The sequence below is a fragment of the Lemur catta genome, chromosome 1, assembly GCF_020740605.2.
Source record: "Lemur catta isolate mLemCat1 chromosome 1, mLemCat1.pri, whole genome shotgun sequence".
Lineage (NCBI taxonomy): Eukaryota > Metazoa > Chordata > Mammalia > Primates > Lemuridae > Lemur > Lemur catta.
The window spans coordinates 110,991,130-111,015,792 of NC_059128.1; the positions used below are offsets into that span (position 1 = coordinate 110,991,130).

At 46.6% G+C, this 24,663-nt stretch overlaps 1 protein-coding gene across 3 annotated transcripts in view; it reads left to right on the top strand.

Annotated features, from left to right (window-relative positions):
• The first annotated feature begins 605 nt into the window (after positions 1-605).
• DNMT1 (DNA methyltransferase 1) overlaps positions 606-24,663 on the top strand; it is a 42,327-nt gene continuing 18,269 nt past the window's right edge. The window contains exons 1-16 of one of the 3 annotated variants that reach the window (XM_045546702.1): positions 606-797; positions 10,924-10,960; positions 11,502-11,609; positions 11,803-12,022; positions 13,327-13,402; positions 14,585-14,663; positions 15,710-15,744; positions 16,134-16,218; positions 17,559-17,593; positions 18,526-18,613; positions 20,595-20,629; positions 21,032-21,113; positions 23,308-23,342; positions 23,737-23,782; positions 23,878-23,958; positions 24,031-24,140. In XM_045546702.1, the coding sequence (XP_045402658.1) occupies positions 718-797; positions 10,924-10,960; positions 11,502-11,609; positions 11,803-12,022; positions 13,327-13,402; positions 14,585-14,663; positions 15,710-15,744; positions 16,134-16,218; positions 17,559-17,593; positions 18,526-18,613; positions 20,595-20,629; positions 21,032-21,113; positions 23,308-23,342; positions 23,737-23,782; positions 23,878-23,958; positions 24,031-24,140 (1,232 nt within the window). In that variant the 5' untranslated portion in view covers positions 606-717. Of the gene's footprint in view, positions 798-1,242; positions 1,343-10,923; positions 10,961-11,501; positions 11,610-11,802; positions 12,023-13,326; positions 13,403-14,584; positions 14,664-15,709; positions 15,745-16,133; positions 16,219-17,558; positions 17,594-18,525; positions 18,614-20,594; positions 20,630-21,031; positions 21,114-23,307; positions 23,343-23,736; positions 23,783-23,877; positions 23,959-24,030; positions 24,141-24,663 lie in introns of those variants that run through there. The other 2 variants (XM_045546711.1, XM_045546720.1) reach the window with 2 other exon arrangements.

Here is a 24,663-nt window from a genome sequence, read left to right on the forward strand (position 1 = left end):
TGCAGTTAATCCATTTTGAGCTAGTTCTTATATATGGTATAAGGTAAGGGTCCAACTTCAATCTTTTGCATGTGGCTAAGCAGTTTTCCCAGGATAATTGGTTGAAAAAACTATCTTTTCCCCATGTTCTGGTGTTTTTTTTAAAGACACAGGCTGTAGAAGTGGCCCAGGCCTTCCTACACCACCAGATTCTGGGTGCTCGCTACAGATTCTGCATATCCTCAAGATATTTTCTAGAGCAGGTGCTAGTAGCCCTATTTTACAGATGAGGATGCAGAGGCTGAATCCAAGTGACCTGCCCAGGGTCGCATAGTGAGGACATAGGTAGAGGTTGAGTTGTGATGGAAGACTTTGCTCAAGAGCTCATACGCTCATGACCCCTTGGGGGCCGCACCCTGTTTTATCCCTAGCACTCCCGAAAGAATGAATGAACGGCTTAGGCACCGCGCCCACCTCCCAGCAAACCCCGGAGCTTCGACAAGCCCACTGCTCCAAGAGGAGGGGGGGGAGGAGGCGGGGCGTGCCCGCCTCGCGCATGCGCGACCCTGCTCCACCGCATCTTGGTCCTGCCTTTCTGCGCATGGCACGTCCCGCCCTCCCCCCTGCGCCGGGGCTGGGGTGGTACGCGCTGCCTCCGCTCGCCGTCCCTCCCCATCGGTTTCCGCGCGAAAAGCCGGGGCTGCCTGTGCTGCCTCCGCCTCTGCTGCAGCCTCCGAGATGCCGGCCCGCACCGCCCCCGCCCGAGTGCCCGCGCTGGCCTCCCCGGCCATCTCGCTGCCTGACGATGTCCGTAGGCGGTAGGTGGCGCGGGGGACCACGGACTCTGGGGGAGGCACGGTTATGGGGGGGGGGCTCATTTACCCTCCGGGCGGCCAGTGGCCGCCGCTGACAGGCGGGCGCGCATGCGCGGGGTGGCGCGGCGCGCACAGGCGCGCGGTGGCGGCGGTTGGCGCGGGCAGGGTGGCACTTCCGGTCGCGCGTGCCCCGGCCGTTTGGCGCCAAAATGGGCCGAGGCTCCTTGCAGTTCTCTGGTGACTGGAAACTCGGGGAGGGGGTCTTTTCTGACCCCTAAGTAGAGCCAGCTTTGAGTTCGTCTGTGGGTCCCCTTCTCCAATCAGCCGGGGGCCCGGCTCTTGAGTCCAGCCTGGTCGCACAGGAAGTGGGCAGCCCGCGGTCTCTGGACACCCCTCGGCCTCCCGGCACTCCGGCCTCCACTTCCGGTGCCCGGCCTGGTCCCTGGGGGGCGTTTCAGGGGGTCCCTCGGTTTCCCCGAGCTGCGCATCCCGATGGCGGCCTCCAGAGACGGACTTCGCCGGTCGGGGCCCGGGCTCGGCCAGCTCAGGTTTGAGAGCCCAGTCTTCCATGGGGGGCTCCCTCCAGCCCCTGGGACTGTGCGGTCCTTACCCCGCTGGGGAAAGTCATATTCTGGAAGGAACTTTTACCCGGCAGCGTAGGGCCAGGGCCCGGGCAGCATGAAGGCTGAATGGTCTTTTCGAGTAAATCTGTGCCCGTGAGCCATGGGCATCCAGGAAGCCTTGCTAGTGGGAACTGGCTATGCTTTCGTGTGTGTGTGTGTGTGTGTGTGTGTGTGTGTAAGGGGGAGTGAGGGATGGTGGCTAATGTTGGGGTCCCTGGCTATAGCAGTTCATTCCTCTGTGGGACTCATTCCTTTGTGGGACTTCTGTGCACAGGAGCAGGGTGGGAAGACTGTCCCCAGCCTCTTATTCTTGAAGGGCATCAGTTCAGTCCTGAAAACTTGTGCCAAGTGAAGTGTGTATCAGTCATAGGAACCCTGACCAGGCCTGGACACTTCCAACCGGATTTGTGAAACCACGTTTGCCATCTATTTCCCTGGGTTTGTGCCAGGCCAGTTCTGATTTGGGCTTTTAGGGCTGGAGTGGGGAAGGACAGACACTTGGTTAACTTGTTAACCATAGTTAGAGGAGAAGGGTATGTATTGATGAATAATCTGTACCAATATCCTTCGAAGATATAATTTGACTTAAAATGGAAATGGAATTAAGAAAGTACTTGGTTTCATGACATTAGACCAAATTCAGAGAAGTTTGGGCCCAGCCTTTTCTTTTCTTTTTTGAGACAGGGTCTTGCTCTGTCTCCCAAGCTAGAGTGCAACAGTGTCATCATAGCTCACTGCAGCCTTGAACTCCTGGACTCAAAGGATCCTCCTGTCCCGGCCTCTTGAATAGCTGGGACTACAGGTGCCCGCCACCACACCTGGCTAATTTTTCTTTTCTTTTTTTTTTTTTTTTTTTTTTTTTTTAGAGATGGGGTCTTGCTATCTTGCCCAGGCTGGCCTCGAACTCCTGGCCTCCAGTGATCCTCCTGCCTCAGCCTCCCAAAGTGCTAGAATTATAGGCATGAGCCACAGCATCTGGCTGACCCAGGCTTCTTGATGATAACTCAACTTCTACTGTCTTGCTGATGACCTTGGACAAGCATATGCTGCCTCTGTATCTGTAGACTAGGAATAATAATAACATGGGCTTTCAACTGGTATTAGATTAAATGAGAATATGCCTGGCATATAAATGCTCACATGGTAGTGGCTAACTTAGCTAGGTTTTTTTCAGTTCTGCTAATCAATCATTAATTGTTGAACACTTTATATTATCTCATTTAATCGTTAAGAGTTCTTAAAAGTGACTGCTGCAGGACTTAGCTGCCAGGAAGTAGGGATTCCTGCTGAGGTCTGCCTCTAGCCAAAACCTCCCAACAGGCCACTGGCTCAGGGGTTCTATTAGACTTGCACAAGCGTCTTGTTTAGCTGAATTTGAATACCTTTAGGTTAGTCTTACCATCCACTGTTGGCTGGGCTTGGTGACTCACACTTGTAATCCCAGTAATTTGGGAGGCCAGGGGTGGGAGGATTGCTTGAGGTCAGGAATTTCAGACCAGCCTGAGCAACATAGCAAGACCCTGTCTCTAGAAAAAAAAAAAAAAAAAAGTGTGGCGCGTGCCTGTAGTCCCAGCTACTCGGGAGGCTGAGGCAGGAGGATCGCTTGAGTCTGGGTGTTTGAGGTTGCAGTGAACTGTGACAACTGCACTCCAGCCCTGGCAACAGTGTGAGACTGTCTCAAAAAAAAAAAAAAAAAATTAAAAATCCATCATAGACCCCAGCGTTCTTTGAACTAGAATACAGGAATAGCGTTAGTGTAGGCATTGGAGTTTTGGATGCTTGCTTTTGACCCTGTGGAATACACTGAAACTCAGCTTATGTGACCTACTCACCAGATTTTTTTACACTTTGAAATATTTCATTGTACAGAAATAAACACATAAACATGGCATCTAACAATCCCTTAAACTTAGATTTATAAATGGAGGTATAACCCTTCTTAACATAAGAAAATTAGTAGAGAAGTGTAATCTACAATATAAGAAGTACCTAGGTCCAGTAGAATAAATACTGTAGGAGCTAAATTAGGCCTGGCCTTCATTTATGCACCTTTGTCACCTTTGCTAACTTGTGTTTATACAGGTTGGGTATCCCTTATCTGAAATGCTTGAGACCAAAAGTGTTTCGGATCTCAGATTATTTTTGAATTTTGGAATAGTCATGTCACTTAATGACGGGGATATATTCCGAGAAATTCATAGTTAAGTGATGCCATTGGGCAAACATCATAGAGTATACTTACACAAACCTGGATAGTATAGCCTACTACACACCTAGGTTATATCGTATAGCATATTGTTCCTGGGCTACAAACCTGTACAGCGTATTACTATACTGAATACCGTAGGCATCTGTAACACAATGGTAAATATTTGTATCTAAACATACAAAAGGTGTGGTAAAAATATAGTATTACAATCTTATGGGACTATTGTCATATATGCCATCTGTCCTTGACCAAAACAGCATTATGTAGTGCATGACTTTATTTGTATTCTACCTACCAGTTCTGCATCCCTAATCCAAAGTCTGAAACGTTCCAGTGAGCATTTCCTTTGAGTGTCATTGTCAGTGCTCAAAAGGTTACAGATTTTGGAGCATTTTGGATTTCAGATTTTCCGACCAGGGATACTCAACCTGTATGCAGCTTCTTTTTTCTTTTTTTTGAGACAGAGTCTGGCTCTGTTGCCCTGGAGTCATCATAGCTCACTGCAACCTCAAACTCCTGGGCTCAATTGATCCTCCTACCTCAGCCTTCCAAGTAGCTTGGACTATAGGTGCACACTGTCACTCCCAGCTAATTTTTGTATTTTTTTTTGTAGAGATAGTCTTGCTCAGGCTTGTCTTGAACTCCTGGCCTCAAGCGATTCTCCCACCTTGGCCTCCCAAAGTGCTAGGATTACAGACATGAGCCACTGTGCCCGGCTGTAACTTCTTTTTTTAAACTCAAATGTAGATCCATCAGATATGCAATAGTGGAAAGTATTTTCAGTGTTTGGATTTCTAAGTCTTTAACTTCATTTTGAAGTATAATATACCCCATGTCTTCTAAAAATCATGCCTTTCAGGGAAAGCCACATTTTTCTACTTGATTTCTTTCTTTAAGCTGCCATAATTTGCATGGCAAAAGTGATAGTGTCCCACTTGTCTTCCTACTGCCACTCAGATATGTTTTTTATAAAGTGGAAATTGTGGTCCTCTTAAAACACAAGCTGGAGCCAGTGGTTTCCCTGTTCCACATATAGCCTGGCCCTCTTGGCCTGAAGTTCAGAATTCTGATCTGCCTGCCTGCCTCATTTTGTGCTTTTCTTAAGTCACACAGGCCTTCTTTCAGGTTTTCCGGGCTTGAGACCATGCAGTTTTCTTATTTTTAGAGATAAGGTCTTGCTCTGTTGTCCAGGTTGGAGTGCAGTGGCATGATCATAGCTCTAACTTTGAATTCCTGTGCTCAAGGGATCCTCCTGCCTCAGCCTCCTAAGTAGCTATAGGTGTGTGGTACCACACCCAGCTATTTCTTTATTTTTTGTAGAGATGAGGTCTTGCCGTGTTGCCCAGGCTGGTTATGAACTCTTGGCCTCAAGTGATCCTCCCGCCTTGGACTCCCAGAGTGTTAGGATTATACGTGTGAGCCACCCTGCCTGGCCTGTTCATTCACTCTTTTTTTTTTTTTCTTCATTCTTTCATTTTTTTTTTTTTTAAAAAGAGTCTTACTCTGTTGCCCGGGCTGCCGTGGGGTCAGCCTAGCTCACAGCAACCTCAAACTCCTGGGCTCAAGCAATCCTTCTGCCTCAGCCTTCCGAATAGCTGGAACTACAGGCATGTGCCACCATGCCCGGCTAATTTTTTCTGTATATTTTTAGTTGTCCATGTAATTTCTTTCTATTTTTAGTAGAGACGGGGGTCTCGCTCTTGCTCAGGCTGGTCTCGAACTCCTGAGCTCAAACAATCCGCCCACCTCGGCCTCGGCCTCCCAAGTGCTAGGATTACAGGCCTGAGCCACCGCGCCTGGCCCTAAGGCCCTCATTCTTAAGCCTTCCTCTCCAAGACAGCCCAGCTTCTCTGCAATCAGAAGTGTGCTGAATTCTGTCAGTGCACCCTGCATGCTGCCTTTGCAACCCTGGAGTTGATTACTTCAGGGATTGTTGGCAGAGCACGTTTGCCTTATTCATTATATCTGCGGCTCTGAGCGCAGTAGACTCTCAAATGTTTGCAACTTTCCCCTATGTAGCCTGGATCTAGACACTGATGCTAGCAGCCTGCTTTGCACAACTAATTAGGCTTTTAATTACTACAGCCTTCTTTTCTGCTCGTCTTTCTGTGATTAAGCTAGGTCTTGAAATTCTTAACTCTAGTTCCATGGGTGCTACTGAGTAGGTATTGACTTGGGCAAAACTGAGTTACCTTTTGTAGTTCCGCTTCCCTGTGGTAGGATTCATATCCTGCCCCACTTCCTACCAGCTGTGTGGCTCATTCATCTAACCTCTTGGTGCCTTGGTGTTTCTTCTGTAAAATGGGGATGGGACTGCCTGCTTCATGAGGGCGTTGTGAAGAGTTGCTGAGAGCATTTATGCTTGAAGGCATAAATGTCTTAGAGCAGCACTTGCCCAGAGTCCTTCATCACGAGTTGTCACATGATCATGTTTGTACAGGCATACCTCGGACATACTGTGACTACCGAAATAAAGCGAATATTACAACAAAGAAAGTCACAAATTTTTTGGCTTCCCGGTACATATAAGTCATCTTTATACTATACCATAGTCTATTAAAGTGTGCAGTGGCATTATATCTAAAAAATATACTTAATTTAAAGATAATTTATTACTAAAAAAATGCTAGCAAACATCCAAGCCTTTGCTGGTGGAGGGTCTTGCCTCGATGTCGACGGCTGCTTACTGATCAGAATGGTGGCTGCTGAAGGTTGCGGTGGCTTTGGCAACTTCTTAAAATAAGACAGCAATGAAGTTTGCCACATCAACTGACTGTTCCTTTCACATAAGATTTCTCCGTAGTATGTGATGCTGTTTGATAGCATTTTACCCACAGTTGAACTTTGAAAGAAGCTGGAGTCCTCTCAAATGCTGCCACTGCTTTGTCAACAGTTCATGTAATATTCTTAGCCCTTTGTCATTTCAGTTTACAGCATCTTCAGTAGATTCTGTCTCAAGAAACCACTTTTTCTGCTCATCCGTAAGAAACAACTCCTCATCTTTTGTTTTATCATGAGATTGCCGCCATTCAGTCACATCTTCAGGCTCTACTTCTAATTCCAGTTCTTTTGCAATTTCTACCCCATCTGCAGTCCCTCCACTGAAGTCTTGAACCCCTCAGAGTCATCCATGACAGTTGGAATCGCCCTCTTCCAAACTTCTGTTAGTGATGACGTTTTGACCTCTTCCCATAAGTCACGAATGTTCTTGGTGGAATCCATTATAGAATGGTGAATCTTTTCCAGGTTTTCAATTGACTTTGCCCAGATCCATCAGAAGAATCACTGTCTGCGGCAGCTATGGCCTTAACAAAATGTATTTCTTAAAAAATAAGACTTAAAAGCCCAAATTACTGTACTTGATCCATGGGCTGCAGAGTGGGTGTGCTAGCGGACATGAAGACAACACTCATCTCCTTGTACGTCTCCATCAGAGCTCCTGGGTGACCAGGTGCGTTATCAGTGAGTAGTAATAATTTGAGTCTTTATTTTCTGAGCAGTAGGTATCAACAGTGGGTTTACAACATTCAGTAAACCATGCTGTAAAGAGATGTGCTGTCATCCAGGCTTGGTAGTTCCATTTACAGAGCACAGACAAGGTAGGTATAGCATAATTCTGAAGGGCCCTAGGATTTTCATAATGGTACATGAGCATTGGCTTCCCCTCAAAGTCACCAGCTACATTAGCCCCTAATAAGAGTCAGCCTGTCCTTTGAAGCTCTGAAGCCAGGCATTGACTTCTCTGTCTATGAAAGTGCTAGAGGGCATCTTCTTCAATGTGAGGCTGTTTCATCTACGCTGAAAGTAGCCACCTTTTTTGATTATCTTAGCTAGATCTTCCAGATAACTTGCTGAGCTTCTACGTCAGCACTTGCTGCTTCTTGTACTTTTGTGTTACAGAGATGGCTTCCTTCTCTAAACCTCCATGAACAAACCACCAAAAAGCTCTGAATTCCTGGTACTGTATTAGTTTTCAATTGCAGCCATAACAAATCACCACAAACTTAGCGGCTAAAATCAGACAATAGACATTATCTCACAGTTCTGTAGGTCAGAAACCTGGTATGGGTCTTGCTACGTGACAGTTGAGGTGTCGGCAGGTATGTTCCTTTGTGGACGCTCTAGAGAATCTGTTCCTGTTTTTTAGGGGTGTTGGCAGAACTCAGTTTTTTGCAGTTGTCAGACTCCAGTTTTCTTGCTGTCTCACCCCTTGGTTCATGCCTCTTCCTCCACCCTTAAAGCCTGCAACTCCAGGTTGAGTCCTCCCATCTCTCGCAGACCTTCTTCTATAGTTGCATCTCTCGAGAAAAGCGGCACAGCAGGTTCCATGTTCTTAAGGACTCCAGCGATTAGATTGGGCCCAGCCGGATGATCCAGGATAATCTCCCCATCTCCAGGCTGTAACCTCAGTCATATCTGCAAAGTCTCTTTTGCCACGTAAGGTAACATAGTCATGGGCTCCAAAAATTAGGGCATGGACATCTTCAGGGGGTCTATTTTGCTCACCGTGGATACCCTCTTGGGTAGCTCTACCCCACCTGCCCTGCAGTCTTAAAGAGCGGGGTTAACAGAGCCTTGTAACTTCTCTTCCATGGTCTACTCCTACTTCCAAACCGTGTTTTAGACCAGCCTTTCTGCTTTAGGGGGTGTTAGAATAACTTAACCATTTTGTAATCTCTTCCTATCCAATCTATCAAATATTCCTGCCAGATTAACTTAAAGCGTGGCTCAGATACGGGGGGTTCCGTCTCCCCCATGACTTCTTGGATGGTTTGTTAACTACAGAGCAAAATTTATTTTCAGCCTCGTGTTCCTGACCTCCCTCAAACTGTCACAGGTCGCCTCATCCCTGGATGTGCCTTTCGCAGCCAGCATGATGGCCAGTCTCACATGTGTTCCTTGGGTGTTCCCTGAGCCAGCTTCCCTGATACAGGGTTCGTGTTTGAGCAGCTTCCTCTGCCCAGTTCACACAGAGCGTTCCACTTTTCTGATCCCTCCTTCCTGATGCTGTTCATACCCTTTCTCTTGGGAAGCCCTCAGGATTTTAACTATATTTGCCTTATTCCTTCATAGTTGTCTATGTATCTCCTTACCTCCCTTCTGTGACTAACCTCTGAGGGAAGCAATGAGGAATGAATTGTAGGATCTCGGGCTGGGAGCTAAGGTTGTACTCTGAGTCCTCCGCTAGGCCCTTGGCGTCTGTTTCTAATCCTCCTGGTTTCAGCAGATAGAAGGTTGGTGTCTTCATAGTTTTACTGGGGAAAGGGATGACTTTCCAGTGACCTCCTTCCTGCCAGCTCCTTGGTGCCTGCCCGGCTCCCATCTCCCACTCTGCAGCCAGGCAGGTTAAATACAGTCTTTCCCAGGCAAGACATTCTAGGTCTTCTGAAGTTGTTTTGGTCTCTTTTTGCCAGCTAAACATCCCAGTTCATAGCAAGGGTTGAAAGAGCTCAGGCCCACGGATCTGTCTCGTGCCCAGCTGTTGAGAGGTGTCACCATTCTGAAAAGGGCACCGTGGTTTGCTTTGCGGTCATTTGAGCCTTGTCCTTCACACCTGATGTAACCTCAGGATCGAGGGACTCTCTGGCTGGTGGAGTTGGGCTGTGTCCTGCCGTAGTTTTATGAGCAGAATGACCGAGAAGTCAGATATACGTGGTTCTGCAGTGGGGCATGTGCCTCTGGCTGTAAGTCCTGAGTTCTGCAGCTGTCCTGGTGTAAGGCTCCTCCCGGGCCGAGTTACTGTGAGTGGAATGACTTGTGCCTGGAAGGGACTCCCTGTGCTCCTGAAAATCTTGATTGCAAAGCTTCTTGAGACCAATTTATATGGTATATACAACATACGGGATGTATTACCACTGTGTCTGCCGGGCGCCAAGAATCTCTTCTATAGAAAGGCCATTCCTGACCACCCTGCAAGTCAGGAGTTCCCTGCCTAGTGGCTCTTCACTGGACCAATGTCACTTGCATTTCTGACTCTGCTGCTCACACTTGTTCCCTGCAGAGGCCAGCTTGGAAGAGCTGTTTCTGCCCTTCAGTACCTAGTCTGTGTGGGTGCAGGGTGGGAGGGTCCTGAGATGGCAGAGGCCTGGTCCCTGCCCAGGGTGGCCTCCCTCCACTGACAGATAGATACTTGCCCGGCTGGTTAGACCTGTTTTCTCCCCACTGTCTGCAGCCAGCACCCAGGCTAGGAACAACAGCCTCCCCACTCTTGTCCCTTTCCTTGGTGTCTTCCCTTTTGTTTTTATTCTTTTCCCTGTTCCCCCCAAAAGAGGCCAGCCACTGTCTTCTATAATCTGATCAGACCATGATTTTTCCGGTCACTCTCATGACAGTTCTGTGTGTCTAATTAGGTGCAAACATTCCAAGGATGAGCTCTCGAGCGAGGCAGAGGCACGAGCCAACTTTCCTGACTTCGTCTCTGTCTCCCCTGCATGTGGGCACCCCCGGTGCCCCTGATGCTCTGACTCCATTTTACCATCAGAATGCTGCCACGGCCAGCTTCCCCACACATACCTTTCCCACAGCTGGCCTGTGGGAATACCAGCTGGCTGTTCCTCAGTGTCCTGTGGCCCTCCTTGGTACATTCATTCTGACACTAGCCACAGTGCAGCACACCCTTATATGGGTTCTTGTCAGACCCAACTGGAGAAAGATCCGCTGTAGGTCATTTAACTTCCAGAAGGACCCCAACTGTGCGACCTGCTCTCCTTTTACTGGTACCTTTTAAAATGACAGATATGGTGGCTCACGCCTGTAATCCCGGCACTTAGGGAGGCCGATGTGGGACGATTGTTTGAGGCCAGGGGTTCAAGACCAGCCTGGGCAATAGCAAGACCCCATCTCAACAAAAAATAAAAACTTAAAAAAAATTAGCTGGGCACGGTGGCACATACTTGTAGTCCCAGCTACTTGGAAGGCTAAAGCAGGAGGATGGCTTGAGCCCAGGAGTTCCAGGCTGCAGTCAGCTATGATGACACCAGTGCATTCTAGTCCTGGCAACAGAGTAAGACCTTGTCTCAAAAAAATAAAAATTCTGTTGTAGAGCTCCTGTATCATCTCACCAGCATTAGAAAAATGACCCTAAAAAGAGGAAACTTGTTCAGATCACAGATGACTTTCTAGTATTAGACAGTACAGTAGGACATTCTAGACATTGGAAGGGGTAGATAAAAACCACCGTATTTATTTTTCTAACACTCATATACTCAACTTGTTTCCCGAATTCTTTGAAACTGGGATTAATTCTTAAGGTAAACAAAGTTGCTTAACAAGCATTTCTGTCTCCCCTGTCTTCTAGGCTCAAAGATTTGGAAAGAGACAGCTTAACGGAAAAGGTAATTTCCACTTAATAACTTTTTAAATTACCAGATGTGACTATTTGACAGATACTTTGTGGCTCATAAAAAGAGGTTGGTTTTATGGAAGTGGAATTGGTTCTCTTTTCTATGAAGTTTCAGAGAGCTTGGATGTGCTGTGTTTTGGGTCTGCATTAACGTGCTGCCTAATACTAGTTGGCTCTTTGGTAACCCATTGGCAGGTTTACCAATCTAGGTTCCTAAACGATCAACTCTGGATTGTCATTTGTCCTGATGACACTGTTTTCAAGAGCACAGTTTTGCTCTAATAGACCATGATGTGTCTTCATCTCACCTCTTACCGTCTCATTTGTCACCATTTTGGACACGGGAGTGAAGTGATTTTAATAGAAATACCATGACCATGTTTTGTGACTGTTTAGTTTTCTGGCTGAGACAGCGTTCATTACCTGCCGTTCAGTCATTGTGAAGTGACCAGGGAGCTTAAAAACTTGTATGTTAGTCCATTAGTTCACAGCTTGGGAATTTGGGGACTGCTAAACCTATATCCTTCCCTTAGGAATGTGTCAAGGAGAAATTGAATCTCTTGCATGAATTTCTGCAAACGGAAATAAAGACTCAGTTATGTGACTTGGAAACCAAATTACATAAAGAAGAATTATCTGAGGTAAGTCAGTTGTCAGCATCCCAGCTTCTAGAAAAAAAGTCTCCTCCCCGGTAACTTGTCTGACCAGGGAGGCAGAAAATCCCCCACTCTCCCTGTTGCCTGATAATGATGAAGGAAACGCATGTGTTTCCTTGTTCTCTTCTTGCCACTTGTTTACATTCACTGCTACTTAAATTATCCTTTCCTGCTGTAGGAGGGCTACCTGGCTAAAGTCAAATCCCTTTTAAATAAAGATTTGTCCTTGGAGAACGGAGCTCATGCTTTCAGTCGGGAAGTGAACGGACGTCTAGAAAACGGGATCCAGGCGAGGGGTCAAGATCGCAGAGTGGGAATGGCAGAGGCAAACTCCCCCCCCAAGCCCATTTCTAAAGCTCGCACGCCGAGGAGGAGCAAGTCTGACGGAGAGACGAAGCGTAAGGAAGCTTGACCCGTTTTCCACCCTGGAGGTGGTTTTGGTGCCACATAAGAGGACAGCCAAACTCGTACCCACATGTATCCCCTGGGCAGCATTTTCGAGTCTGTTTCTTGTGTATTCTTCCCAACTAGTAAGCACTGCGTACTTTCTGACTAGCTTACATGTGTACTTCTTTAAATTTTGTCTTTGTTTTTTCTTTTTTCTTTGTTTTTTTTTTTTTTTTTTTTTGAGATGGAGTCTCACTCTGTAGGTAGCATCGTCATAGCTCCTTGCAACCTCAAACTCCTGAGCTCAAGCCATTGTCTGGCCTCAGCCTCCCAAGTAGCTGGGACTACAGGTGCATGCCACCACACCTGGCAAATTTTTCTTTCTTTCTTTTTTTTTTTTCAGTAGAGATGGGGTCTCACTCTTGCTCAGGGCTCAGGCTGATCTTGATCTCCTGAGCTCAGGCGATCCTCCCATCTTGGCTTCCTAGAATGCTAGGATTACAAGTGTGAGCCACTGCGCCTGGCCCTAAATTTCACCTTTGACCAAGTATACAGCGTTAGATTCCAAAACATAGCTGTATTTGAGATGTATTAGATGACAGGGGCTATTAATATTCTTCTAAGACATTATATGCCCAGTTAAGCTAAACATTTAGTCTCAGATTCCTTCCCAGCTTATAGGTGAAGGAACTCTTCTGGATTTTTATTTTTTTATTTTAGAGACAGGGTCTCGCTCTGACACCCAGGCTAGAGTACAATGTGCGATCATAGCTGGCTGCGGCCTTGAACTCCTGGCTCAAGCGATCCTCCCATCAACCTTCTGGGAGTACAGGCATGGGCCACCATGCCTGGCTAATTCTTAAATTTTTTTTTTGTAGAGACAGGCTCTTGCTATGTTGCCCAGACTGGTCTTGAACTCCTGATAAGTGATCCTCCCACCTCAGTCTCCCAAAGTGTTGGGATTACAGGTGTGAGCCACTGTGTCTGGCCTGGAATTTTAAAAAACAAAAGAGGATGGGACTTGAACTTAGGTCTGATTCTCAGCCATTTTATCTTTTGGCAATGTAAGGAGAGGTTCTGTTTCTTTGCGTGGTTTGGGGTTTGGCCCCTCAAGTAGGAGCTCAGTGGAACAGCTCAGCAAACTGGCAGGTGCTAATGACTGACACTGGCAAGCTGGTTATGGACTAGAATAAAAACCCAAAAGATGCTTACTCTTTGGAACCTGGCTTTCTGCAGTAGCTTGGTGATGGTCAAAGGACCACAACATTGCTGTGGACTGTTCTATTCATAGTGGCTTTTTTCTTTCTTCAAACAGCCGAAGCTTCACTTAGCCCCAGGACTACAAGGAAAACTACCAGGCAGACCACCATCACAACTCATTTTGCAAAGGGGTCAGTATATATTGAATTGGCAGTTGCCTTTTCTAGGGACCAGCTGTTTTTGGTAAAACATGCATGAAATTGGTAGGGTGTAAGTTAGCAGTTCTGTCTTGCCATATTGCATAGGTTTTGATCATGCATCTATAGTCACTAGACATTCATGAACAGCATCTCTGAAGACCTCATCTGTTCCTACTCTTACAGGAAACTTCAGCTACACACAGAATTGAGTATAGTGTAATGAACCACCAAACAAACACTCATCACCTAGCGTCTTTAATTATCAGCTCCTGGCCATTGTTTCATCTGTACCCCCATATGCTCTGTCCTCCCACTTGAATTATTTTAAAATAAATCCTAGACATGTCACTTTGTCCATGAATATTTCAGTATATTTCTAGACAATGAGGTCTCTCTCTCTCAGCTTTTTCTTTATTTATATTTAGCAATAATTGCTAACACTTAGCAAACAGTCTTTTTTTTAGATATATAGCATCGGTAGCATGAGAACAGTCTTTTTTTTTTTTTTTTTTTAAACAAACTGTGTAATACTGGTCTTTGTGCCTTTATAAAATATAAGAACTCCTCACTATCAAATACAGTCACTATTCACATTTCCCCATTTGTGGCGAACAAGCCACGTGGCAAACAAACAGCACTTACCTGATTTGTTCCTTAAGGTTTGCAAGTCATAGATTCCTTCCCTCTTATTCTCTTACCATTTGCTTGAAAAAATTTGTTTGTTCAGCAACAGCTCTAGGCTTGGCCTATGGCATCCTGGTGGTGGTTTGTGTGTTCCCTTGGATTTCCTGTAAACTGACAGAGCTAGAAGCCTGGGCAGATTGCAGCTTTTTATTTTTTGAGGCTGACTTCTTCATAGAAGATGCTTTGTCCTTCCATGAGAGGTGCGTCATGTCTCTTCTGTGACGCTATCAGCCATTGATCAGTAACTTCTCAGGGCTGGCAAGATGGCGATATGATATTCTAAACCTGTCATTCAAAGAAACTCTAAACTTGAAGCCTGTTTCATCAACTTGGCATTAAGGGGCCCCTCCTGGGAGTGAAGAAGGCTTTCATTCCCTGAGTCTGTCCCCCAGAGAGTCCTTTCATTCAGTAAGGACGACTGTAAGTCACGTAAAGTCTAGAGGTCTAGGGTCTTGCTGAACTAACGGTTGGCTTCACTGTATGTGACAGCCCTGCCAAACGGAAGCCTCCAGAAGAGTCTGAAAGAGCCAAATCAGACGACTCTGTTGAGGAAGAAGACAAAGACAAGGTAGGACTGGCATCTTCATTTCTTAACCCCACCTTGTTTTGGTATATTTGCTGATTATTGTGATATAACATGTGGTCTGTATAAATGATTAAAAACCTTGTCTAGTCAGGGTTCTCCAGAGAAACAGAACCAATAGAGACAGAGTGTGTGTGTATAGAGAAAGAAAGATTTATTTTAAGGAATTAGCTCACAAGATTGTGGAGGCTAGCAAGTTTGAAATTTGCAGTGAGGGCTGAAGGTCCAAGGAAGAATTGATGTTGCAGCTCAAGTCTGAAGGCTGTTCTAGAGGCAGAATTTTATATGTGCACAAATATCCAGATTTATGTACATATGTTCCATATAACATAGTACAGTGAGATTCTGTATACCCTTTACCCAACTTTCCCCAATGGTAGTAACATCTTAGAGACTAATACATCAAAACCAGGAAATTGACATTGGTACATTGGTACCATCTGTAGATTTTATTCAGATGGCACCATTTTCTGTGTGCGTGTATAGTTCTATGCAGTTTTCACAGGTGTGCACAGATTTATGTAACCTCCACATCAAAGGGCTACAGATGTGTTTCATCACCACAATTAAATAAACCCATGTTACCCTGGATATGGAAAATCTTATGAACTTAAGGAAACAATGTACTAGGGCATTCATCTGAGAAAAGAGCTACTATTCCATTTAGGTTGTCAGCATCACTTCCTGATATGAATCTCAAATTACCACTTTGGTTTTGCTTTACTCTGATAGTAAAGAATTCTTGACATGAGGTAGAGAATCTTTGATTTTTATGTAGCATCCCTGGGCGGACTCTAGCAGGCAGCCATGTGCTGGCCTTAATGCTGGCCCTTGCCTTTGTTTTGGGGGTGGTGGCAGGTAACAGCACCAGACCAGAGTTTCCCAGATCTTCTCCCCCAAACCCAGACCCCCCCAACCTTGTTTTTAACCATATCAAATGTATTCACTTACTCTTTTGATTTATGCTTTTACCGTTTGTCTTCCCTCAAAACCAATATTCTTGTCTTTTGTTCCTCCTTCCCTCCACACAGGATGAGAAGAGACGTAGATTTGTATCCAAAGAACGGTAAGGATAATTACTACACCTTTCTTTTTGCTCTGAATTGGTTACGTAATCTTGATCATGAAATCACTTTTCCGGAAAGTGTAAAAAGAGCTTTTTAGTGAGTTGCTATGTCAACCACAGCCCTGTTGAATTAGGGGTCAGATTATTAACCTTTGGATTCAGGTAGAATTCTCCTTCATGGCAAAGAATGAATTGAGGGCAGCTGGCATTGCTTATCAGAACCAGTTTTAACTCATATTAAATACTAAATATTCAAGGAGTATGTGTCTTACAGGGGTCTTGGGACGAAGATTTCTTTGGGGGCTAGAAAAGAGGATCTTAGGAAAACTGCTTCCAGGGGAGATGTCTGTGTCAGTCATACTTGGGGTATTTGTTATTTTGTTTAACAGAGTTGCTAGACCTCTTCCTGCAGAAGAGCCAGAAACAGCAAAACCAGGAATACACACCGAAAAGGAAGAAGAAAGAGATGAAAAAGTAAAGCTTTATCTCCTCCAAGTTTGTTATTTCTGCCTTAATCAAATGCTGCAGTCCCTATTTGGTTCCAGGGAGGGGGACAGCAGGTGGAGAACATGTAGGAACAGAATGGATTTCTCCAGGGATCAAAATGGCTAAGACACTTCTCACACTTGCTCTTCTGGTGGTTGTCTACATGGAGGGTGGGTTATAAGGTTGTGGTGATAGTAACGACCTCAGTGGGGGCTTAGGCTGACGTTTGCTACTTACTTGGCCGCAAAGGTTCAGTCTGTCCCCTCACCCACCTGCCTTTCGCTGACAAGGTCTTTGTGAAGATCCAACTTTCAAATATGGGAGGTGCCAAAATTCTATAGCATCATCCACATATAAAGTGGCTTTCTTCTCTGAGATCAGACCAGCCCTTTTCCCATTCCTCCAGCTCCTTTGTAAAATCCACAGGTTCACAGTTCTGTGCGGTACAGATGTTGGGTTCCATTTTGGTTTAGTTTTGTGGAGTAAGATGTTGATTAGAAATTTCTTACAAACTCAGGTGGGTGGTGAGAGCCTTATCCGGCACCTGTTAAAGGATGGATGCCCATTATTTTTCTGTAATGGGGGATCAACTAAGACATTCAATAATTCTTGAACCATTTGGTACTTGAAGGTAGTTCCTAATTGACCGCCTTTTCTACCCTGACACTAGTTAACAGTAGACAGAGGTTACAGTTGGTGCACACCTTGAATTCATTTCATAACAAGCAGTCCTGGTGGGCTGGTTCAACCACAACCTTCCAAAGAAAGGAACCTAGGGCAAGATTAGAATCCCTTGCCTGTGGTCACTGGGTCAGGATCTCTCCTTGTGGTAGGAAGGTCTGCAGCATGTTTCTTAACACCATCAACCTTTGTGGGCTCTTTACAAACTACCACCTGTGGAGTTTCTGAGTCTGAATTCGACTTGTGTGATTTTCTGGTGAGGTGTATCTAGCTCATTAAACTCAGTCTCCCAACGGCACGTTGTCGTGTTTGAGATGGAGCTGCTCTCCAAATGGCCATCCTGCCTCCTTCCTCCAGGAATCTGTAATAAAGTTATTGTCTGAAGTTGTCAACACTTATTGATGACAGCAATTTTGAGGTAAAAATACTTAAACTGCAGCATTATAGGATCTATTTTCTAAGAGTTTAATTTCCTGTCTATTCAGGCCACTGAAGGAGGAGAAAAGTGCTGTCTTGGAGGTAGACAATCTTTCATGCCCACCCTCTGGGCTATAGGATCAGTTTTAGATATCTTATTTCCGTAGAATAATAGAAGGATCAGGACCAAGTGGAAAAAAATTAACTAGTCTTTTCTCCTCCCTGTTTAGGAAGAAAAGAGACTTAGAAGTCAAACCAAAGAACTGTAAGTATGGTTAACATGCCTCTGTGCTTTATGCTGTGAAACTTAATTTCGAACGATGTTCTGGTAAAATAATGGGTTGGTGCAGAGAATTAAGGACACCAATCACACGTGTAGCACGTGGGTAGGTTCTGCTTGTGAATGTCAGACCACCACAGCGAAGGCTGAGGTCAGCCTGGATTCTTGTTCCTGACCCCAAGCCCTTCCTTAGGGCTGGTCACACAGCACTTTGTTGTGTGGTGGTGACAGGCCATCGAGTGAGCAGCTGTGTCAGTCACCTGTCACTGAAAATGCTGTGTAACAAACCACCCCCAACCCCAGAGGCTTAAGGCAGTGAGTGTTGTGGAGCTCAGCGGCTGTCAGCTGATCTGGGCCTGGCTTGGCGGGGGCAGCGGGGCTGGCCTACTTCTGCTGCACAACTTGGCTACCCCAGGCACACTCACGTGGCCATGGCAGAAGTGAAAAGTAGCACCTTTCAAGCTTCTGCTGACATCCAGTTGGTAGAAACAAATGCAGTCGGACTGGACCCGAGTCCAGAGGTAGGCAGAACACCCAGCCTGCGTGACGGCCCTGGCAGAGGACGAGGTGAAGCGTCAGGCCCTTGTGTACAGTCCACGAACCCACACAGGCCAGACACGTTTTCGTCCACTGCAGGCAGCATTCCCATCAGCCCATGGGAAATCAGTGGAGTTCCGTTATCTGTTTTTTTGTGTTAAACCACTGGTGTCATGGGTCAACAGTAATGTGAAGTGTTTGTTGATGGTATTTCTGACAATTGCAAGTGCTAAAGTGACAAATGCCTCTTGGTGTTCCCGCAGTGAAGACAGGTAGCCCAGACTCTAGATCTGGGAGGAGCTGGTGTAAGAAGCCCTCTTTTGCCCGCTCGGCAGGGTGTCAGGGCCCCTGAGCTGACTTACGTGTGTCTTCTGTGGCAGAACAACTAAACAGAGATCCAAGGAGGAGCCGGACAGAGAAGCCAGACCAGGAACTCACGCTGACGTGGACGATGAAGGAGATGAGAAAGTGAGGGCGGGATCTTCCCATTTCTTAGCTCTGCCATTTGGTTGGGAGAAGTGGCATGGAGTTGGGCCCTGGGTTCAAATCCAACCACATCTACCCAGAGGTTGGCTCTGGGCAAGTCACCTCATCCCTGTCTTAGGTGTTAGAGGTTGCCGTGTGTCTGTGCCTGAAGCCTAGTGAGTGTGCAGTGGTCCTCTGTCCGTCCAGCATTCGGGAGAGGGCCTGTGTGTGCCTAGGCTGAGGCTCCTCCACTGTGAAGGCTCCACGGACAGTCAGCTGAGACATGCATGCCAACTGTGCCTCGGGTCCTTACTTGCCCCTTAAGTTCTTCTGAGTCTAGCACTCCCCTCACCAGCCTCCCACCTCCATTTCAGCCAAGTGAACACATTTAAACCCTAAAACATCATATGTGGACCCAGGGCTGGGCCTCTGTAAAAGTATAGGACAGCAAGGTCATCTCCAGGGCTGTCCTGCTGCCTGAACTCTAGGGTCATCTGGGAGATGTCCCTGGACCCTGTAAAAGAAGGTGAACTAGGAGAATCCCAGGATGGTCGCTGTGGTTTTCTGCCTTCGAGATTGCCAACCAGGGCAGAAGGGAGAATGCTCACAACCCGGCAATGGGCCTCTGTTCTCATCCTGTAGTGCAGGAGCCTTTTGGTTCCACCCCCAGCTTGCTGTAGTACCTTCCTGTCTCTCACCTTTTCTACCTAGATATGGTTACCTAACTGTCAGCACGGGATCCATTCAGACTAGCAAGACCTAGTGGTGTAGTCAAACTGCTTCCTGCCCTCTGCCGGAAACTGGCAGGGGCTTGAAATCACACAGCCAGCACTTCTGCCTCATTGTCAGCTTTTATAGCTTCATAAACCCACCGTGGATTTGCTGCTTTGTGAAGAACTAAATGAATAGATTTATCAGTAAGATACTATTCTTTATATACAGGCTCAGAAAATACTAGTTTGTCCATATATAATATAACAAGGGATAAGTAAACAAGTTGGGGATTCCTATTTTTATTAATTTTCCATGCTAGTTTCCTAAGTTTGATTTTCTTTTTTTCTTTTTTTTTTTTTTTTTGAGACAGAGTCTCACTTTGTTGCCCGGGCTAGAGTGAGTGCTGTGGCATCAGCCTAGCTCACAGCAACCTCAAACTCCTGGGCTTAAGCGATCCTACTGCCTCAGCCTCCCCAGTAGCTGGGACTACAGGCATGTGCCACCATGCCTGGCTAATTATTTCTATATATACTTTTAGTTGTCCAGATAATTTATTTCTATTTTTAGCAGAGACGAGGTCTCGCTCAGGCTGGTCTCAAACTCCTGACCTCAAGCGATCCAGCCACTTCGGCCTCCCAGAGTGCTAGGATTACAGGCGTGAGCCACTGCGTCCGGCCCTAAGTTTGATTTTCTTTAAAAACATTTTTTTTCCTGCTATCCCAGTGCCTTTTTATGTGAAGTCTTTATCCCTGACCAGAGGACAGATGGAGCTGTAGGCATTTTGCCTAACCAAAATGTCTATAATATTCCCTTCTGTGCTGAGCTATCCGAGGACAGGGGTTGGCAAACTGTGGCCCACAGGCTAAACCCAGCCCACTGCCTGTTCTTATAAATAAAGTTTTATTGGAACATGCCTTTTCGTTTACCTATTGTCTGTGGCTGCTTTGTGCTACAGTGGAAGAAATGAGTAGTTCCAACCACATGGCTCACAAAACCGAAGATGTTTATTGCCTGGCCCTTTACAGAAACAGTTTGCCAACCCTGGTCTAAGAGATTCTTTAGCATTCTCTTGTTTGAAGGGGCAGAGAACAAAGGAAGTGAAAGTCTGACGCCTCCTCTCTACCTGGTGGATCTGCCCAGGCCTTCCTGTGCTCTAGTTTCAAGCTGAGATCTTTACCGATAAGTGGTGTTCACTTTTCATCTTGCTCTCAGACACTAATTTTCCCCTTTCTCTCTCCACTTCACCCATCCCCACGTTTCCCCGGCTCAGGATGAGAAGAGGCACAGAAGTCAACCCAAAGATCTGTAAGTAGTTAAAATGCTCGTGCCTTCGTGTCATCTTACTCCCCAAGACACTTGTTCTAGACACCAGTCATGACGCAGACGTGTACAGGGAATTGCTGATGCTGTCTGAAGACTGGATCGGCTGGGGCGGGGTTAGATACCCAGTCAGTCACACTCAGGGCCTGTCCTCACCCTCTGCAACTGCACGGTCACATGTGTCACTTCCAGGCCCCACATCGGAGGGGACAGCCAGGGATTCCAAAGGCCTTGTCTCAGGGCGGCAAGGCAGCAACGTGCCTGCAGAGCCCCCGTCAATGTTCTGCTTTTCTCTAGGAGAGGCATTTTCTGTGTTTGTCACTTGCCGTGCAAGTCAATGATATAGTTAGTGTTTCTGAGCTAACGTTTGCTGCATTCACCTGACAGAGCTGCCAAAAGGAGACCTGAGGAAAAGGAGCCCGAGAGAGTTCACCCGCAGGTGTCTGAGGACAAGGACGAGGATGAAAAGGTAAAGGCCTTAGTTCTCAGTTTTACTTTATTTCAGCCCCCACCCCCGCATTGGTGGGGTATGTTAAAGTAATCTTTTAATGAACTTTTTTATTATGGAAATATTCAAATGCAGGATGGGGGAGCCCCATGGCCTCATCAGTCTGTAACACTTAGCAACTCTCGGCCAAGCAGGTTTCAGCCAAACCCTACCTGTTCTCCTGCCCTCACCCTCGCCCCTGGGTGATGTCGGGCAGATCCCAGATACATTGCTGAAGTGTGTGCAGCAGAAATATTTCTAAGGGGAAGGGACTCTCATTTTAAACACAAGCACAACACCATGGTCAGACAGGCATAGTAACATCAAACATCTAGTCTGTGTTTGGATTGCCCTGGTTGTCTGTTTTGTTTCTTTAGTTTGTTGGAGTTGGGACCCACACGAGGTCTATGTACAGTGTGTGGTTGAGGTCCGTCCTCAATACCTCACCTGTACTTTCCTGCTCCCTCTTTGATTTGTAACTTGGGGGAATTGTCTGTGGCTTCCTGGATTCTGGATTTTGCGAATGGCATCTCCCCCACCACTGTCTCCTGCAGACTGGGTGAGCATGTGCAGGTCTTTTGTTCTTAGGAGAACACCTGAGGTAGTGCTGTGTGCCTTCTGTCGCACCATACCAGGAGGTGGCGTTGTCCCTTGGTGAGATTAAAATTGGTCCCTGGGCTCAGGTGCTGTCTGCCTAATCCATTCATCATAAAGTCCCCTCAGTTTTCCACCTGTTGTTTTTACTTGCCATTGCCTAAATCCATTATTTCACTAGGAGTTGTGAAGTAGTAGTGTTCTATCATTCCTGCATTTACCTGAATTAATTCTAGAACTACATTTCTTCTGGGATTGGTCTCCTGGGGCTGCCATAGTAAAGTACTCCAGATTAGGTGGCTTCGATAGTAGACCTTTATTTTCTCACAGCTCTGGAGGTTGGAAGTCCAAGATCAGGGTGCCAGCAGGGTTAGTCACTAGTGAGGCCTCTCTAGCTCACATACAGCCACCTTCTTGCTGTGTCCTCACATGGCCTTTCCTCTGTGCTTATAGGTGGAAAGTGGGCTGATTTCTCTTCTTTCTATAAGGACATCAGTTGTATTGGATCAGGGCACCTCCTTATAACCTCATTAAGCTCAATTACCTGCTTAAAGGCCCTAGGTCCAGGCCAGGCATGGCGGCTCACACCTGTAATCCCAGCACTCTGGAAGGCCACGGCAGGAGGATCGCTTGAGCTCAGGAGTTCAAGACCAGCCTGAGCAAGAGCCAAGACTCTGTCTCTACTAAAAATAGAAAAATTAGCCAGGTGTGTTGGCTGTACCTGTAGTCCTAGCTACTTGGGAGACTGAGGCAGGAGGATCACTTGAGCCCAGAAGTTCAAGGTTGCAGTGAGCTGTGATGACGCCACGGCACTCTACCCAGGACAGTAGAGCAAGGCTCTGTCTCAGAAAAAAAAAGCCCTATGTCCAAATAGTCACATTGTGGGTTAGGGTTTTAACAAGAATTTGGGGGAGGAAGGGAACAAAATTCAGTCCATACATCCCTCAATTATTTGCTTATCTTGACATGCCACTTACACAGGAAAGCTAAGGTTTTGAAAAATTGTTCTCTTTTACGAATCTTTAAGGAAGTCTTTAGTTATACGACTTTTTGTTTTGTTTTGTTTTGTTTTTTGAGACAGAGTCTCACTCTGTTGCCCGGGCTAGAGTGCCGTGGCGTCAGCCTCGCTCACAGCAACCTCAAACTCCTGAGCTCAAGTGATCCTCCTGCCTCAGCCTCCTGAGTAGCTGGGACTACAGGCATGCACCACCGTGCCCTATTAACTATATATATATATTTTTTTTTAGTTGGCCAGATAATTTCTTTCTATTTTTAGTAGAGACAGGGTCTCGCTCTTGCTCAGGCTGGTCTCGAATTCCTGACCTTGAGCGATCCTCCCGCCTCAGCCTCCCAGAATGCTAGGATTACAGGTGTGAGCCACCATTCCCGGCCCGACTTTTGAATATAAGGTTTTAAACACTGGGGTGAGTCAGGTCTCACCTGCTGCTGCTCTGACCGCTTCCTCTTCACCTCTGGCCAAGCCTTGGGATAATCAGCATGTGGGACATCCTTAGCTCTGAAACACTAGCCACCTGCAAAACACTTTCTTACCCTTTATTCCTGTTTTGTTTTCCCCATGTAGGAGGAGAAAAGACGTAAAACGGCACCCAAAGAACCGTAAGAATTTACTTTTGTCTTTATTTTTAATTGGGCAGTGCCCAAACCAGAATGGATTCAGAGAGGCTGCCTGTTTTTGTCGTCATACAAAGCAGATTGCAATATTTAAATGATTGTTCTTAGAACGGAAAGACAGCTTTCGATGAATTGCTAGAGCAGCCTTAGCTTCGTGTGGGATCGGGCCTGTGATCGCAGGACCGAGGTGATCCAATTCCGTTGTGTTAGGTGGGATTGCCCCGTGCCAAAGAGCCACTTGGGACTTAGCGCCTGGCCCTTAACTGCAGCGGTGGGTGCTCGCCTGGGTTGGGTGCATTGGGTGTAAATCTGATGGGTGATTTGATACGTTCTAGAATGGCTGAACAAATGATCTTGTGCTTTTGTGCTTTGTTCCCAGGACTGAGAAAAAAATGGCTCGAACCAAAACAGTCGTGAGCTCTAAGGTAAATGTCCATCTGGGAATAAAATAGGTGGCCGCGCCAACAGGGCTGCTGCTCAAAGCCACTGCCCTGAGCACTGTCTGTGTCCCCTCCCCCAGACTCACCCTCCAAAGTGCGTCCAGTGCGGACAGTACCTGGATGACCCGGACCTCAAGTATGAGCAGCACCCCCCGGACGCGGTATGTGTCACCTCTTCCCGGCCTCTTCTGTCCCGAGTTCCGTGCCCTGCTTAACGGTCCAGTGTCCCTCAGGTGGATGAGCCGCAGATGTTGACAAATGAGAAGCTGTCCATCTTCGATGCCAACGAATCTGGCTTTGAGAGTTACGAGGCTCTTCCCCAGCACAAACTGACCTGCTTCAGGTAATTGACACGCTTTGGGTGTGTGTTTGCTTCGTGGTGATGGAACTTCCCTGAAGACACCTACGTCCTTAGCAGCCTGGTTAAGTTTGCACCTGATCTGCAACATTTCCTCAGCTGTTCACACTTTGTGCTGGTGTGGTTTTTGGGGGCTGTTTTTTATTTTGCTTGTTAAAATGCTACGTGTTGAATCTCCAGTCTATGCACATTGTGAAGGTCAGATGTGTTCAAAGCAAGGCCAGCTCTGGGCTTTATACTGATCTAGGTATTATGGCTGTAGCAGCTCGGTGTCCCTGCCTTCGTGAGACAGAAATTAAACAAGTGACACCTGTCAGGTAGTTACAGCCACAGCAGAGTCTCTGAGTGGTGACACTCAGAGAATGGGCAGGAGGAGGGAGGTCTGTGTAGGAGGGGAGGGGCAGTGACTTGAGCAGAGACCTCGGTGGCATAAGAGAACAGGCTGAGGGGGTAGCTAGGGGCCATGCACCCCAGGTGGAGGGACAGCAAGTACGGGGGCTTGGGGAGG